This window comes from Tursiops truncatus, chromosome 12, assembly GCF_011762595.2.
Source record: "Tursiops truncatus isolate mTurTru1 chromosome 12, mTurTru1.mat.Y, whole genome shotgun sequence".
Taxonomy (NCBI): Eukaryota; Metazoa; Chordata; class Mammalia; order Artiodactyla; family Delphinidae; genus Tursiops; species Tursiops truncatus.
Genome location: NC_047045.1, coordinates 55,190,858 through 55,207,364, shown reverse-complemented (window position 1 = coordinate 55,207,364; position 16,507 = coordinate 55,190,858). Strand labels below are relative to the sequence as shown.

Here is a 16,507-nt window from a genome sequence, read left to right as displayed (position 1 = left end):
CAGAGGAACGAAAGCAGGTCTGAACAGAGGGAGAAGTGAAATCATAATAGAGTCACAGGAAAGACCTCAGCTGATCACACAGGGAGCTCTGGAGCTGGCGTGGCTCTTCAGAGTTGTCTTGTATTAAGGCGAGGGGACCAGGTTTTTATAGCCCCTGCTTCAGTCGATCTTTGGAAGCAGCTGCCTTTGAGAAGGGGGCATGACTGTGGGCAAGGTGACTTCCTTTAGCCCAGGGCAAAGTCATTTGGTATCAGAGGATTATCATTTAGTTGTGAGAAGGATCTGGTTATTATGTAGGTCACACATTAATTGCAGAGATTGCTTCTGGTGATCTGACTGGCTAAATAGAAGGCCATCTTCTTTTTTCCTCTTTATGTGTCTATCTAGAAACTGCGATCTTTGCCAGAAAGGATAATCTTTTAAAATATACCTATTTGGTTTTACTCTACATAAATGTTCTCTACTTAGTAAATTTTATACTCTCCTGATCAACATTCTCTAATGGAATTTCCTTGCTTTTGAAGCTTCCACTATATTCTAATTATTCTTACATCTTTAGACTCATCCTCCATTAATTAGACCTGTCAAGTAGTGAGAAGACCCCTGGGCCAGAAAACAAAAGCGGGTACCATAAGGTCTAGTCCCAGCTCTGTACATCCTAGATGTGCAGTCTTTCACAGGCCATTTTATTTTTCTGAGTTATATTTCCCTCATCAAAATAAGAGGTACTCCAGGAAATTTTTGTGCCAATTTTTGTGTCAATTCTGAAAGCATGTGATTACATGGCCTATTCTGATATCATAGAGTCATGGCGCTGTTGTTCACCTGTAAATAAGACCCACATAGAAATGATTCACGACATTTAGGGACATTCTTATTATGGTAAATTAAACAGGTAACAGGAAACAAGCTCCATGGAAAAGCTCTTCACCGAGGTCAAGATGGAAGCTAGAAAGAAAGAATGCATTTATAGGAAGGTAAAGAAGTCTTCATACTGAGCTTTAATTCAATCTTATTTTTATTTTTTAACATCTTTATTGGAGTATAATTGCTTTACAATGGTGTGTTAGTTTCTGCTTTATAACAAAGTGAATCAGCTATACATATACATATATCCCATATCTCCACCCTCTTGCATCTCCCTCCTACCCTCCCTATCCCATCCCTCTAGGTGGTCACAAAGCACCGAGTTGATCTCCCTGTGCTATGCAGCTGCTTCCCACTAGCTATTTTACATTTGGTAGTATATATAAGTCCATACCAATCTCTCACTTCATCCCAGCTTCCCCTTTCCCCTCCCTGTGTCCTCAAGTCCATTCTGTACATCTGCATCTTTATTCCTGTCCTGCCCCTAGGTTCTTCAGAAACATTTTTTTTCTTTTCGATTCCATATATATGTGTTAGCATACGGTATTTGTTTTTCTCTTTCTGACTTACTTCATTCCGTATGACAGACTAGGTCCTTCCACCTCACTACATATAACTCAATTTCATTTCTTTTTATGGCTGAGTAATATTCCATTGTATATATGTGTCACATCTTCTTTATCCATTCATCTGTCGATGGACACTTAGGTTGCTTCCATGTCCTGGCTATTGTAAATAGAGCTGCAATGAACATTGTGGTACATGACTCCTTTTGAATTATGTTTTCTCAGAGTATATGCCCAGTAGTGGGATTGCTGGGTCATATGGTAGTTCTATCTTTAGTTTATTGAGGAACCTCCGCAATGTTCTCCATAGTGGCTGTATCAATTTACATTCCCACCAACAGTGCAAGAGGGTTCCCTTTTCTCCACACCCTCTTCAGTGTTTATTGTTTGTAGATTTTTTGATGATGGCCATTCCGACTGGTGTGAGGTGACACCTCATTGTAGTTTTGACTTGCATTTCTCTGATGATTAGTGATGTTGAGCATTCTTTCATGTGTTTGTTGGCAATCTCTATACCTTCTTTGGAGAAATGTCTATTTAGGTCTTCTGCCCATTTTTGGATTGGGTTGTTTATTTTTCTGATATTGAGCTGCATGAGCTGCGTGTATATTTTGGAGATTAATCCTTTGTCAGTTGCTTCATCTGCAAATATTTTCTCCTGTTTTGAGGGTTGTATTTTCGTCTCATTTATATTTTCCTTTGCTGTGCAAAAGCTTTTAAGTTTCATTAGGTCCCATTTGTTTATTTTTGTTTTTATTTCCCTTTCTCTAGGAGGTGGGTCACAAAGGATCTTGCTGTGATTTATGTCAAAGAGTGTTCTGCCTATGTTTTCCTCTAAGAGTTTTATAATGTCTAGTCTTACATTTAGGTCTTTAATCCATTTTGAGTTTATTTTTGTGTATGGTGTTAGGGAGTGTTCTAATTTCATACTTTTACATGTAGCTGTCCAGTTTTCCCAGCACCACTTATGGAAGAGGCTGTCTTTTCTCCATTGTATATTCTTGCTTCCTTTATCAAACATAAGGTAACCATATGTGCGTGGGTTTATCTCTGGGCTTTCTATCCTTTCTATCCTATCCTATATATCCTTTCATTGATATATATTTCTGTTTTTGTGCCAGTACCATATTATCTTGATTACCATAGCTTTGTAGTATAGTCTGAAGTCTGGGAGCCTGATTCCTCCAGCTCTATTTTTCTTTCTCAAGATTGCTTTGGCTATTCGTGGTCTTTTGTGTTTCCATACAAATTGTGAAAACTTTTGTTCTAGATCTGTGAAAAATGCCATTGGTAGTTTGTTAGGGATTGCATTGAATCTGTAGATTGCTTTGGGTAGTATAATCATTTTCACAGTGTTGATTCTTCCAATCCAAGAACGTGGTATATCTCTCCATCTGTTTGTATGGTCTTTAATTTCTTTCATCAGTGTCTTACAGTTTTCTGCATACAGGTTTTTTGTCTCCTTAGGTAGACAAAAGGTATTTTATTCTTTTTGTTGCAATGGTAAATGAGAGTGTTTCCTTAATTTCTCTTTCAGATTTTTCATCATTAGTATATAGGAATGGAAGAAATTTCTGTGCATTAATTATGTATCCTGTTACTTTACCAAATTCATTGATTAGCTCTAGTAGTTTTCTGGTAGCATCTTTAGGATTCTCTATGTATAGTATCATGTCATCTGCAAACAGTGACAGCTTTACTTCTACTTTTCTGATTTGGATTCCTTTTATTTCTTTTTCTTCTCTAATTGCTGTGGCTAAAACTTCCAAAACTATGTTGAATAAGAGTGGTGAGAGTGGGCAACCTTGTCTTGTTCCTGATCTTAGAGGAAATGGTTTCAGTTTTTCACCATTGAGAACGATGCTGGCTGTGGGTTTGTCATCTATGACCTTTATTATGTTGAGGTAAGTTCCCTCTATGCCTACTTTCTGGAGGGTTTTTTATCATAAATGACTGTTGAATTTTGTTGAAAGCTTTTTCTGCCTCTATTGAGATGATCTTGTGGTTTTTATTCTTCAGTTAGTTAATATGGTGTATCACATTGATTGGTTTGCGTATATTGAAGAATCCTTGCATCCTGGGATAAACCCCACTTGATCATGTTGTCTGATCCTTTTAATGTGCTGTTGGATTCTGTTTGCTAGTATTTTGTTGAGGATTTTTGCATCAATGTTCATTAGTGATATTGGCCTGTAGTTTTCTTTTCTTGTGACATCTTTGTCTGGTTTTGGTATCAGGGTGATGGTGGCCTCGTAGAATGAGTTTGGGAGTGTTCCTCCCTCTGCTATATTTTGGAAGAGTTTGAGAAGGATCAGTGTTAGTTCTTCTCTAAATGTTTGATAGAATTCTCCTGTGAAGCCATCTGGTCCTGGGCTTTGGTTTGTTGGAAGATTTTTAATCACAGTTTCAATTTCAGTGCTTGTGATTGGTCTGTTCATATTTTCTATTTCTTCCTGATTCAGTCTTGTCAGGTTGTGCATTTCTAAGAATTTGTCCATTTCTTCCAGGTTGTCCATTTTATTGGCATATCATTGCTTGTAGTAATCTCTCATGATCCTTTGTATTTCTGCAGTGTTAGTTGTTACTTTTCCTTTTTCATTTCTAATTCTATTGATCTGAGTCTTCTCCCTTTTTTTCTTGATAAGTCTGGCTAATGGTTTATCAATTTTGTTTATCTTCTCAAAGAACCAGCTTTTAGTTTTATTGATCTTTGCTATTGTTTCCATCATTTTTTTCATCTATTTCTCATCTGATATTTATGATTTCTTTCCTTCTGCTCACTTTGGGTTTTTTTTGTTGTTGTTGCCCTTCTTTCTCTGATTGTTTTAGGTGTAAGGTTAGGGTGTTTATTTGAGAAATATCTTGTTTCTTGAGGTACGATTGTATTGCTATAAACTTCCCTCTTAAAACTACTTTTGCTGCCTCCCATTGGTTTCGGGTCATTGTGTTTTCATTGTCATTTGTGTCTAGGTATTTTTTGATTTTCTCTTTTATTTCTTCAGTGATCTCTTTGTTATTTAGTAGTGTATTATTTAGCCTCCATGTGTTTGTATTTTTTACAGATTTTTTCCTGTAATTGATATCTCGTCTCATAGTGTTGTGGTCAGAAAAGATACTTGATATGATTTCAATATTCTTAAATTTACCAAGGCTTGATTTGTGACCCAAGATATCATCTATCCTGGAGAATATTCCATGAGCACTTGAGAAGAGAGTGTATTCTGTTGTTTTTGGATAGAATGTCCTATAAATATCAATTAAGTCCATCTTGTTTAATGTATCATTTAAAGCTTGTGTTTCCTTATTTATTTTCATTTTGGATGATCTGTCCATTGGTGAAATTGGGTGTTAAAGTCCCCTACTATGATTCTGTTACTGTTGATTTCCCCTTTTATGGCTGTTAGCCTTTGCCTTATGTGTTGAGGTGCTCCTATGTTGCGTGCATAAATATTTACAATTGTTGTATCTTCTTCTTGGATTGATCCCTTGATCATTATGCAGTGTCCTTCTTTGTCCCTTGTAATAGTCTTTGTTTTAAAGTCTATTTTGTCTGATATGAGAATTGCTACTCCAGCTTTCTTTTGATTTCCATTTGCATGGAATATCTTTTTCCATCCCCTCACTTTCAGTTTGTATGTGTCCCTAGGTCTGAACTGGGTCTCTTGTAGACAGCATATATTCAGCTCTTGTTTTTGTATCCATTCAGCCAGTCTATGTATTTTGGTTGGAGCATTTAATCCATTTACATTTAAGGTAATTATTGATATGTATGTTCCTATTACCATTTTCTTATTTGTTTTGGGTTTGTTATTGTAGGTCGTTTCCTTCTGTTGTGTTTCCTGCCCAGAGAAGTTCCTTTAGCATTTGTTGTAAAGCTGGTTTGGTGGTGCTTAATTCTTTTAACTTTTGCTTTCCTGTAAAGGTTTTAATTTCTCTGTTGAATCTGCATGAGATCCTTCCTGGGTAGAGTTATATTGGTTGTAGGTTTTTCCCTTTCATCACTTTAAATATGTTCTGCCCCTCTCTTCTGACTTGCAGAGTTTCTGCTGAAAGATCAGCTGTTAACCTTATGGGGATTCCCTGGTATGTTATTTGTTGTTTTTCCCATGCTGCTTTTAATATTTTTTCTTTGTATTTAATTTTTGATAGTTTGATTAATATGTGTCTTGGCATGTTTCCCCTTGGATTTATCCTGTATGGAACTCTCTGCCCTTTCTGGACTTTATTGACTATTTCCTTTCCTATATTAGGGCAGGAATATAGGAAATAATCTCTTCAAATATTTTCTCAGTCCCTTTCTTTTTCTCTTCTTTTTCTGAGACCCCTATAATTTGAATGTTGGTTCCTTTAATGTTGTCCCAGAGGTCTCTAAGACTGTTCTCAGTTTTTTTCATTCTTTTTTCTTTATTCTGCTCTGTAGTAGTTATTTCCACTATTTTTTCTTCCAGGTCACTTATCCGTTTTCTGCCTCAGTTATTCTGCTATTGATTCCTTCTAGAGAATTTTTAAGTTCATTTATTGTGTTGTTCATCATTGTTTGTTTGCTCTTTAGTTCTTGTAGGTCCTTGTTAGACATTTCTTGTATTTTCTCCATTCTATTTCCAAGATTTTGCATCATCTTTACTATCATTACTATGAATTCTTTTTCAGGTAGACTGCCTATTTCATCTTCATTTGTTTGGTCTGGTGGATTTTTCCCCTGTTCCTTCATCTGCTGTGTGTTTCTCTGTCTTCTCATTTTGTTTAACTTACTGTGTTTGGGGTCTCCTTTTTGCAGGTGCAGGTTTGTAGTTCCCGTTGTTTTTGGTGTCTGCCCCCAGTGGCTAAGGTTGTTTCAGTGGGTTGTGTAGGCTTCCTGATGGAGGGGACTAGTGCCTGTGTTCTGATTGATGAGGCTGGATCTTGTCTTTCTGGTGGGTAGGACCACATCTGGTGGTGTGTTTTGGGATGTCTGTGACCTTTTTATGATTTTAGGCAGCCTCTCTGCTAACGGGAGGGGTTGTGCTCCTGTCTTGCTAGTTTTTTGGCATAGTGTGTCCAGCAGTGTAGCTTGCTGGTCGTTGAATGGAGCTGGGGCTTAGTGCTGAGCTGGAGATCTGTGGGAGAGCTTTTGCTGTTTGGTATTACGTGGAGCTGGGAGGTCTCTGGTGGACCAGTGTCCTGAATTCAGCTCTCCCACCTCAGAGGCATAGGCCTGACACCTGGCCAGAGCATCAAGACCCTGTCAGCCACACAGCTCAGAAGAAAAGTGAGAAAAAAAGAAAGAAAGAAAATAAATTTATTAAAATAGAAAAAATTATTAAAAATAAAAACATTAAAATGTAATTTTAAAAAAAGGAAAGAAAGAAGAGAGCCACCAAACCAAAAAACAAATCCACCAATTATAACAAGCACTAAAAACTATACTGAAAAAAAAAAAAGGACAGACAGAACCCTAGGACAAATGGTAAAGGCAAAGCTATACAGACAAAATCACACAAAGAATCATACACATACACACTCACAAAAAGAGAAAAAGGAAAAAAAATATATCTTTTGGGAAGTCTGAGGTCTTCTGCCAGCTTTCAGTACATGTTCTGTAGGAGTTGTTCCACATGTAGATGTATTTCTGATGTGTTTGTGGGCAGGCAGGTGATTTCCACGTCTTACTCCTCCGCCATCTTGAAGGTTTCTCCCAGGCTTCTTTATAACGCTAGTTTAACTAGTGCCTTCTCTAGGGCAGTGTTTAATAGCTTCTTCTGTTAAATGCTTCTATTTTTGCTGGTGATTCTCAGCTGAATCAGATCCATTGCTTTCTGCTAGTGTTGGAGGATCTCCTGCAGAGTCAGAGGGTGGCTGTGGCTCACCACAGGGACAACGGCACTCTCAATCTTAATGTTTAAACCTCAGATTTTCCTTTATGATGGGAAACAAAGCATACGGCACTTCTCTATTAAAACTATTTTGAGAATTAGACAATATTCTATTTTAAAGACCTTGACTGAATGACTGAATATGTGTTATCAAGAGTTTGGTATTTTAGGGCTTCCCTGGTGGCGCACTGGTTGAGAGTCCACCTGCCGACGCAGGGGATACGGGTTCGTGCCCCGGTCCGGGAGGATCCCACATGCCGCGGAGCGGCTGGGTCCGTAGGCCATGGCCGCTGGGCCTGCACGTCCGGAGCCTGTGCTCCACAACGGGAGAGGCCACAACAGTGAGACGCCCACGTACCGCAAAAAAAAAAGAGTTTGGTACTTTAGAAATAATAAAATGTATCCTTGTTTCTCAATTTAAAAAAATGTGGACTTCAGTAATTCACTGTTATTCTAGATAATGTGTAATTCTAAGCACAATAATTACTTTTACTCTTAAGGACTAAATAAATCACTGTTTAAGATATTGGATAATTTCAAACTGGTAATCCTAAAATCTGGTATATCTTTTGTTCTTCTACTTAACATCAATGCAGATTTTTCATAATGTAAACAAAATAATGACACCAGTAGAATTTCCCTTACATTTCCAAGGAATACTGTTTTCAGTTTAGAAATACTGACAGCCTAAAGTAAAACGTTATAAGATTGCTCTTCATTTTATAGCAACCTATTTCCCTCCTTTTGGAAGGCTTAAATGTTTAAGAATATGCTGGAAGAAGAACCGCAGTCATTTCATTCTTTGAACAATTCTGAAATATCATTTCCTATTAGGCAGTTGTGTGAGTACTGACAGCCTTGCCCCTCATCTTCCCTAGAGGTTAATTTATTTCCTGCAGTGCTTGCTTTTCTTGGAAAATCTGACTCGTCAGCCTTCACCAATGGGCGATCTCATCAGCAGAATGTTAATTATAAAATCAAAACAATATACCACACTGAAAGGGAAAAACAACTCTCCAGGCAATGCAACCTTTTCTTTTCTTTTCTTTCCACTTCGTTCTCTCCTCAGTCTGTGGCTGGACAGGAACATTATCCCCTAGGGAAACATTTGGCGAGACGGTGGGGTATAGAGGAAATGTGCAGGCTTTGCCACCAGACAGACCCAAGACCAAACTCTAATTCAAAGAATGTTGAATTTCTTTGGGATTTTGTTTCTTTATCTGTAAAATAAAGATAAAAATACCTGCCTCACATGAAATTTTATGAGACTGGCACAGTGTAGACACTAGAAAATTATTCGTATTATTATTATAGCCTTCATTTAGCACCTACTGCATATTGATTGCTGTGGCATAATATTAACCATGTCTCATATTAGTTTATAAAGGAATCTATTAGAAATTTGAAGAAATATATCTTTCAGCTTTAGGAGTTAGGCATATGAGACCAAGACACCTTATTGAGGTAGCCTAGTTGAAGTCTTGTCTTACCCTTCATTTCCTTTCTCTTTTCATAACTACTCATTTTTTTCATAATGCTCACTAGATACTTATGAAATTATTTTTTCACCAATAAGTTCTTTAAAAACTTCAAAAGCTATTTGCTAATAGTTTTAGGTCTATCTATTCAGACTTGAAACTGCATTTGAGTTTATTAAAAATTATTTTCTCTAAAATAAAAATTGTCAATTTCTGTTTGATTCAGTCTCAGAAATAAAACTTTGGTGAGTTAAATCTTGAGACAAAGAAGATTGTCAGCAAAGATTGTGGCAGCAAAGTAGAGATAAAGTTGAGAGATAACCAAATGAAGAAACAAAATCAATTATTTTAAGCCCAGAATGATCATTATTTCAGTAGTATGATTATGATTAACAAGTTTGTTTAAGTAAATATCTTATTTCTCCCATGTGATTTTATGATTTGTGTGCAATACTAGAAAGAAAAGCAATTGAAGCATTAGATGATAAAACAGAAAAAGAGATGTCATGCTGTAAACCCATAACAACTGAGACCTGATACAGGGCTCCTACAGGAGACAGGAGCTCTGTGCGTGGAGTGCAAATTACGATAGGTACTATTCTTTCACATGGCAAAATAATATTTTTCTTAAGACCAGTGACAGTATCTTAGCTTGGGTAGAACAAGGGATTGGATCGATATGGTGACCTCTGTCTTTCACCTTTATGGAGTCACGTGCAAATCATTGATTGATCCTTTTTAATGGTAAACGCATTTTTTGAAACTGTGGAGTTTTCCTATAAATAATAAGTTCTTGAGCCTCTCCCCAATTTCCTAATTTTCCTTATTAATAACTTCAATGTTATCGTTTTAAATTTCCTTTCCCTTTTTTTTTCTAAACTTTTTTCTTATTGGCAAGTGACAATCTTTTTTTTAATCCATTATTTCAGTCAATTCTGGTTCTTACTTCATTCATGAGACCCATCTTTATTTTGACCAATGAATTAAGCAAAGCAAAAAGGAACTGATGACTTTCAAAATTTATCTCAGTGAGTCTCTAAGTTCTTGTGCATAAAAATTCACTTAATGAGTATGTTAAAAATACATATTCTTGGGATGTGCTCTCTAGAGTGGGGTTGGCAATCTCTGGTGGTGGGTCAAATCTGTCCCATTGCCTGTTATTGTACTGCCCCCAAGCTAAAAATATTTGTTTTTTTTTTTAAGTTGGAAAAAAAAAAGAATATTTTCTGACACATGAAAATTATTTGAAATTCAAATTTCAATGTTTACATAAAGTTTGATTGGACCACAGCCATGCTTATTCATTTACACATTGCCTGTGGCTGCTTGTGTGCTGTATCAGCAGAACTGAGTAGTTTTGACAGAGACCATATGCAAAGCCTAAAATTTTTACTGTCTGGCCCTCTAGAGGACAAGTTTGCTAACCTCTGCTCTAGAGAATCTGATTCAGAAGTTCCGAGAAAGGAACTAGGAATTGCTTTCAACGTGTTTTTTGGGTGATTGTGATACAGGGATCTTTGATGACACTTTGAAAGGTAATGCAGTAGAAGAATTGTGAACAACCTGTCTCTTCTTCTCCCTTTCTCTTCATCACACCCACTCCATCAGCAAACCCTATTGGCTTTATCCTCCAACAGTATCTAGAATTTGTCTATTTTTTACCTTGTTCACTGCTATCAACCTAGTCCAAGCCATCCTCATTTTTCATCTGGATTCTTGTTATTGACTTCCTAACCAGTCAGTCTTCTTCTGCCCTTGCCTCAGTATTGTCCATTCTCAACATGACAGCCAGAGTGAATGTGTTAAAGCCTTAGTCATGTCATGTAACTCTTTTCTTCAAAGTCCTCCAGTGGTCTCTCTACTTCTCTTTTCTCTCTATTCTAGCTACATTGGCTTCCCACTCTTCCTCAGAAACGCTAGGGGTGCTCCATCTTCAACACCAACACAGGCTATTTTCTCTAAGTGGTATAGTCTTCCCCCCAGAGATCTACATGGCTTTTATCTTTGTCTCATTTAGGTCTTTCCTTAGCCATTACCTTCTCGGCGATTCCTTCCATACACACCTTATTTAAAATTGTAATCTCTTTATCTGGGACTACCAATCTCCCTTATGCCAGCTAACATGCTACACACTTTGCTTCTTTATTTTGATTGTGAGCCACTTTCCCCACATGAGGGCACCATGAGGACAGGAATTTTTATCCATTTGCTCTATCTTTAGATTTAAAAGAGTTCCTGGCTTACTGTGGGTTCTCAATAAATATTTCTTGAATAGCGAAATGAACCCCAAACTCCCATTCTGTACTGGACAGATAATGTATGACACTTACCATACATGCAAAAACAGTTGCCAGGGGTATAAATATACGAGTCATCTTTGAAAAATGATGTAATATCTTGTAACCACCACAGATGAGAAGAAGAATAAAGCAGCTATTAACTTGTATCATTTGTTTTTTCAATCTCAACCAATAACTTAGTTACAAAAGATGCTAAGGGAAAGAAAGTAGAGGATGGGTACAAATATTAAAATGGGTACATGGATGAAAATTCAGTTGAAAATGTTTGGAAGAGATTTCAGGAAGTTTCACAAACAAGCTGCTTCCTAAAGCAGGTAGATGTGCTTACTGCAAGTTTTACTGTTCACCATCAGGTTGAGCAATTTGAGGACAGTGGCACTCAAAGTTCCCAAAAGGGAAAATGTAGGGTGTGACTAGCCTTGGTTCAAGTAACTGTTTAGGAAACACCAGCTTTATAAGAGAATGTAAAGCATTTTTAGATATAGCTGAACTGGATTCCTCAAAAATAAGATGAAACGGAGATTTTCTTTGACTTAATACTCTCATTCAAAAAATTACTCATCTAATTTTATAGTATTTTTAAAGCTTAATTTTGTGGATTAAACAGTAGTCTGTTCTTACAAAGATATAGATTTTGACTATGGAAGGATATTTTTACTATCAAAGAATACATTTTAGAGAGAAAAACAAAACGAAACAAAATAAAACTTCATTCTCTATCTGTTCTTCTTTGAAGTATTTGGCTTGATCTCCAGGGAACTGAGTGTACATGATTCCATGTCCCTCAGTTAATATGATCATCTAAGTAACTATGAATATTCAAAAGTAATCAGTCAATATTCAATTCAAAGTAAGAAACATCACCTCCAAGTTAAGTTTGTGACATTTCCAAAGGAGTGGTCGATGAATGCCAAAAGATTTGAGGGCTGTAGATCAATTTGAATTTTAAAACCTAAATAATTGTCAGAGAAATCAGTTCTTTCACATTTTGAGATTTCTTGAAAGTTAATACAATAAAGAACAAAGTTTCTATGCAATGTGAAGTCAGCTTTGCTGACCACTAAAGCACAGGCGTTATTTAGGGGATCCCTACCCTGGGTGGAAGATTGGGCTAGATCAGGCAGGGAGAGGCAACTTATAAGGTCCCTTCCAAAACTAAGATTGTTTAAATCCTATTATTTTATATTGAGATAATCTAATTATTCTACTCCCTCACCTCCCATTTTTCTGCTTAACCCTGTACTATCTTAAATCAGTTTATTGACAAGGGAGAGTGAGACTAATAACTGTCAAGATGACAGATTGAACTTTCAAACTACAGGCTTATAATAGTTTTATGTGAATAGAGCTAGTAATAGCAAGTAATATTTCTGTTGCACTTTACGTTTCACAAAGCACTTGCAGGTCCTTTATTTCATTTGATGTTTCCTCAACTCTGTGATTCAGTTATTACTACCAAAGCTCGTTCATTGGTAAGAAAATGGAATTCAGAGATTCCTCAAGATGCGCAGCGAGTGTGTCTTAGAATCAGGAGTCAGATGGAGTTCTTCAGATTGTGTCTCTGTACTACAATATATCTGTTTCATTTGCCCTCCCCACCTCTCCCCTCAGGAAAAGCAACGCTGTGAGGGGAAAATTCAGTTGTTATCCCTTTATGCAGATAAAGGCACAAAGATAGTAAATGGTAGAAGTGGGAATTAAATCTGGGCATACTGCCTAAAAATCCTGTGTTCTTTCAGCTGTAATATACATTCTACAGTGTGTAGTTTTATTGCTGTTTGTGATAAAAGAAAGACCTGAAAATCTAAAGGCAACAGTTGGGGATAGCGGATGATGAGGAGAGAGAATGAAATCAAGGAAAGCATGGGATCCAGCAATCTTCCTCTCATTGGACCCCACCTCCCAGCCCCCAGCACCACTTAGCACTGAGGGGAGATGTTAACAGAGGAAAGTAAATTCAGGCTCTTTAGGGGAATTAACATGATGTGCTGAGAAGTTCTACTTCTTTCTGCTTTGACATCCCCTTTCTTCTTTCCCAGTTATTCTATGAGCTCCTCAGAGGTCACGAAACTGTATATTTTGTCTTTATATTTCACACATATAGTAAAAATAGCTAACAGTTGGTGAGACAGTAAACCTCTTCATTGTAAAATATAAAACTCTTTACATTTATTGACTCATGTAATCTTTGTCATAACCCTATAAAATAAGCATTATTATCCCTTCCCCCCTCTTGTTTTCAAAGATGAGGAAATAAGATACGTAAAAGTTAGTTAACTTCCTTAAGGTTATATAGAGCCAGTGTGTAGTAGAAAAGGAAGGAAGGAAGGGAAGAAGAGGAAGAGGGAGGAAAAGAGAGAGGAAGGGAGGAAGAAAGGAAGGAAGAAGAGGAGAAGGGAGGGAGGCAGGGAGGAAGTCGTAGGCTAATGAGCGCTCAAGGGTGTGAGCCTCAGAGGGCTCCTCTCCAGGTCCACGTGGCTAGCACTTAACATATCACTAGTACAATGAGGTGTGGGCGAGTGAAAGAAATGATCAGTCTTCTGTACCTCTTGACCATTATAGTTCACGCTATTAGAGTTCTTTTCTTAAACCACCCATGCTCCACAAAGCCATAATGGAAAGAAATGTCTGTCTTCCCTGAACACAGACAGAATTCCTCTCTGCAATGTAGCTTGCTTTCCTTGCAAGTGTGACATGATGTGTTAATGTCAAGTCTGTGTATATGTTCATTAGAAGCTAGAGATCGTACAACTTATGCTCGAGGCCTGTTGCTTTTCTTCTTTTTAACATTATAGGTACCCTTTTCTCCTCTGCCATCTTTAGAACTCCACTAGGTTTGGGCTTCATTCCATAGCCATTGTGTCACAGCTGAGGTAATGGGTCTGCAATCAGACAGTTTTTAGAACACAGTCAAGCTCCAGCCTCTTACTAGCTGTGTGATTGCTCAGCAAGTCTCTTAACTACACCTCAAGTTCAGTTTTTTTACCTTACATTACCTAGAAAATAGAGTTTTTATAAGGATAAACTAAAATGCAAAGAAAAGCATTTTGTAAACTGAAAAACACTTTATAAATTTAAGGTATTATCTCTCAGAAATATCTACTTTGTTTCTGAAGGGTTTGCATTAGTTCCTTGGGGTTTTTGGGGTTTTTTGTTTTTTTTGGCTCTTCTTATTTTGTTCTCAGTTAGTCGTCCAAAAAAACCATATATGCATGTGAGTTTCCTACAGACAGTGTTTGAAAGCAAGTAATGTCTTTCCTATTTCTAATGCATATTTCTGATGGACCGAGCTTAATCTTTTTTTCTTACAGAAATTTTCAAAAATGAAAAACGTCAAAAATAATGAGATGTGACTGAAGCCACTTGGGCAGTGAACATAAATGTTCACAATGGAAAAGCAAGCCTAGCCTTCTAGCTGAAAAAACAGCTATTCCCCAGTGAATCCCAGAAGAAACTTGACTGGCCACTGCAAAGGAGAAAACAACCTTAAAAGTTTTAACAGGTAAAACTTAAAGAGCAACCTGTGATATGGAATTCATATAGTCTATTCTGCTGTGCCAAAATCTATGTGCATTGTTTTATTGTTACTTAGGACATGTTTATTTAATGTGCACACTTTTTGTGGTTCTCATTCCCACTGCTGACAATTAAGCAATTGGAAATTAATTTTATATTTTAGTTTCCGAGTAAAACCAGTTGAAAATAAAAGCTCACCAAATATTTTCATTTTTCTCAATTTGTTTTACCTCTTTTTAGTGTTACCATTGTTACTGTTAAAAATAACAAAAAAATAATTAGATCTGAGAATGATCTAAAATAATCAGGTTTCTTATCTGATTCCCTTGGAGCTGTGGAAATGAGTTTGACTTCACATTTTCATTTTGTTTTAGAAATACATGGTGAGTAAGTGTGTTTGAGACTTGACAGCCAAAGCCATTGTTAGTTACAGGAATTTTCCATTACTTTCTCCCCTGTCCCCTAATAACCAGAGTTCATTACTGCAATATCACCGAAGATCTGATAATATGCCTTATTATTTTATGTACTGTACACTAGATAACTCTTTAGATAAATGTTTATTAGGATAGTAGGAAAGCCATTTCATTTATTTATTATTTATGTATTAAGTATACAGGTACAACATTATTTTGCCTCTAACAAAATGAAGAGACAGAGAATTATACAGGAATTTAATTGCCAGCTTTGGACTTGGTTCACAGGTTGTACTCTATACAAAAATTTACGTAATCTCATATCTCATAATTATTTTACATTATGTATAGAAATTATTCATTGGTTTAGTACTAAAGAGTTTCTGAAGATAACAAATCATGAAAAACTTTTCAACAGAAAAAAATTACAGTTAGAAATCTTTCATACAATGTTTATATTTCTGATTTAGCTTACTTTTTGTATCTTTTTTTCCTTCCTTTTTCAGTGGAAATGAACCCTGATTTCCAATACCCTAAGGATTATTTAGGGATTTGATGTGGTAATATATTGTTATTTATGATTTCTAAAATTTTCTGAGATGGTTTAACTTTTATTTATTTTGCTTGTTTGTGCCCATAAGAACAAAAACTTTTAAAAGTTTATGTCCCCATATTTGATTATTGAAGTCCACTGAGAATCCTTTCTCAACAACCTTGGCAAACTCATAGAACTCATTGGCCAGTTTGTTATTTTTCAAAGAATAATGAAAGCCTAGTATTTTTATTTGGTATATGAGAACAATTAAATCTGTGCTTTTAGTAGATACAGTTCTTTGATTAGAAAATCTAGAGAATGTATGTCTTAGTTTGGTTGTAAATCATCCAGAGCTTTCTAGTGGAAATTATATATAACATTTCTAACAATGTAATTTCCTTTTATGTACTGTGCTTCCAGCTCTCTTGAATTTGAAAGGTGTAATAAACTTCATGTTCATCTATGGAAGATTTTGGGAGGTTGAAAATAAATTTTCTTTCGCGTGTGTATATGTTCTCTGTCACGTTTAATAACTATCTTCCTGTAACAGCTAAGATATTCTTTAGCTAGGATTGAAATGAATTCTTAACTATTAGGGAAGAGGCTACCTGTGTTAAAGTAGCCAGGAGAAGAGGCCTCTTTACCTCCTCACCCTGTTCCCTGCAGCCAGGGACCTACAGTGCTGAGCACAATGACCAGATTTCACAGGATGATGGGGCTGCATAGCTAGATGCCAAGACCTCCAATGATCAGTGCTGCCCTCTTCCTAACTGAATCAAACAGTTTTGGGAAGGGGATGGAAAGGGAGTGAGAAATGAAGAAAGGAGTGTTCTTTGAGGTGTGTTTGGCTCTTATAAACCAAGACTTTAATATTAAAAAGTTTTTGTTTTAAGATCAAAGTCAACATTAATGAAACTTCTGGATGTTTATCCAAAGTCTTAAGTTACAAGTTACTTCTAAAAGGAAAAGGGTATGTA

At 36.5% G+C, this 16,507-nt stretch overlaps 1 protein-coding gene across 1 annotated transcript in view; it reads left to right on the top strand.

Annotated features, from left to right (window-relative positions):
• THEMIS (thymocyte selection associated) overlaps positions 1-16,037 on the top strand; it is a 162,516-nt gene extending 146,479 nt beyond the window's left edge. Inside the window, exon 6 of the mRNA XM_019951938.3 lies at positions 14,375-16,037. Coding sequence (XP_019807497.1) covers positions 14,375-14,406 — 32 coding nt within the window. The 3' untranslated portion in view covers positions 14,407-16,037. The remainder of the gene's footprint in view (positions 1-14,374) is intronic.
• The last annotated feature ends 470 nt before the right edge of the window (positions 16,038-16,507 follow it).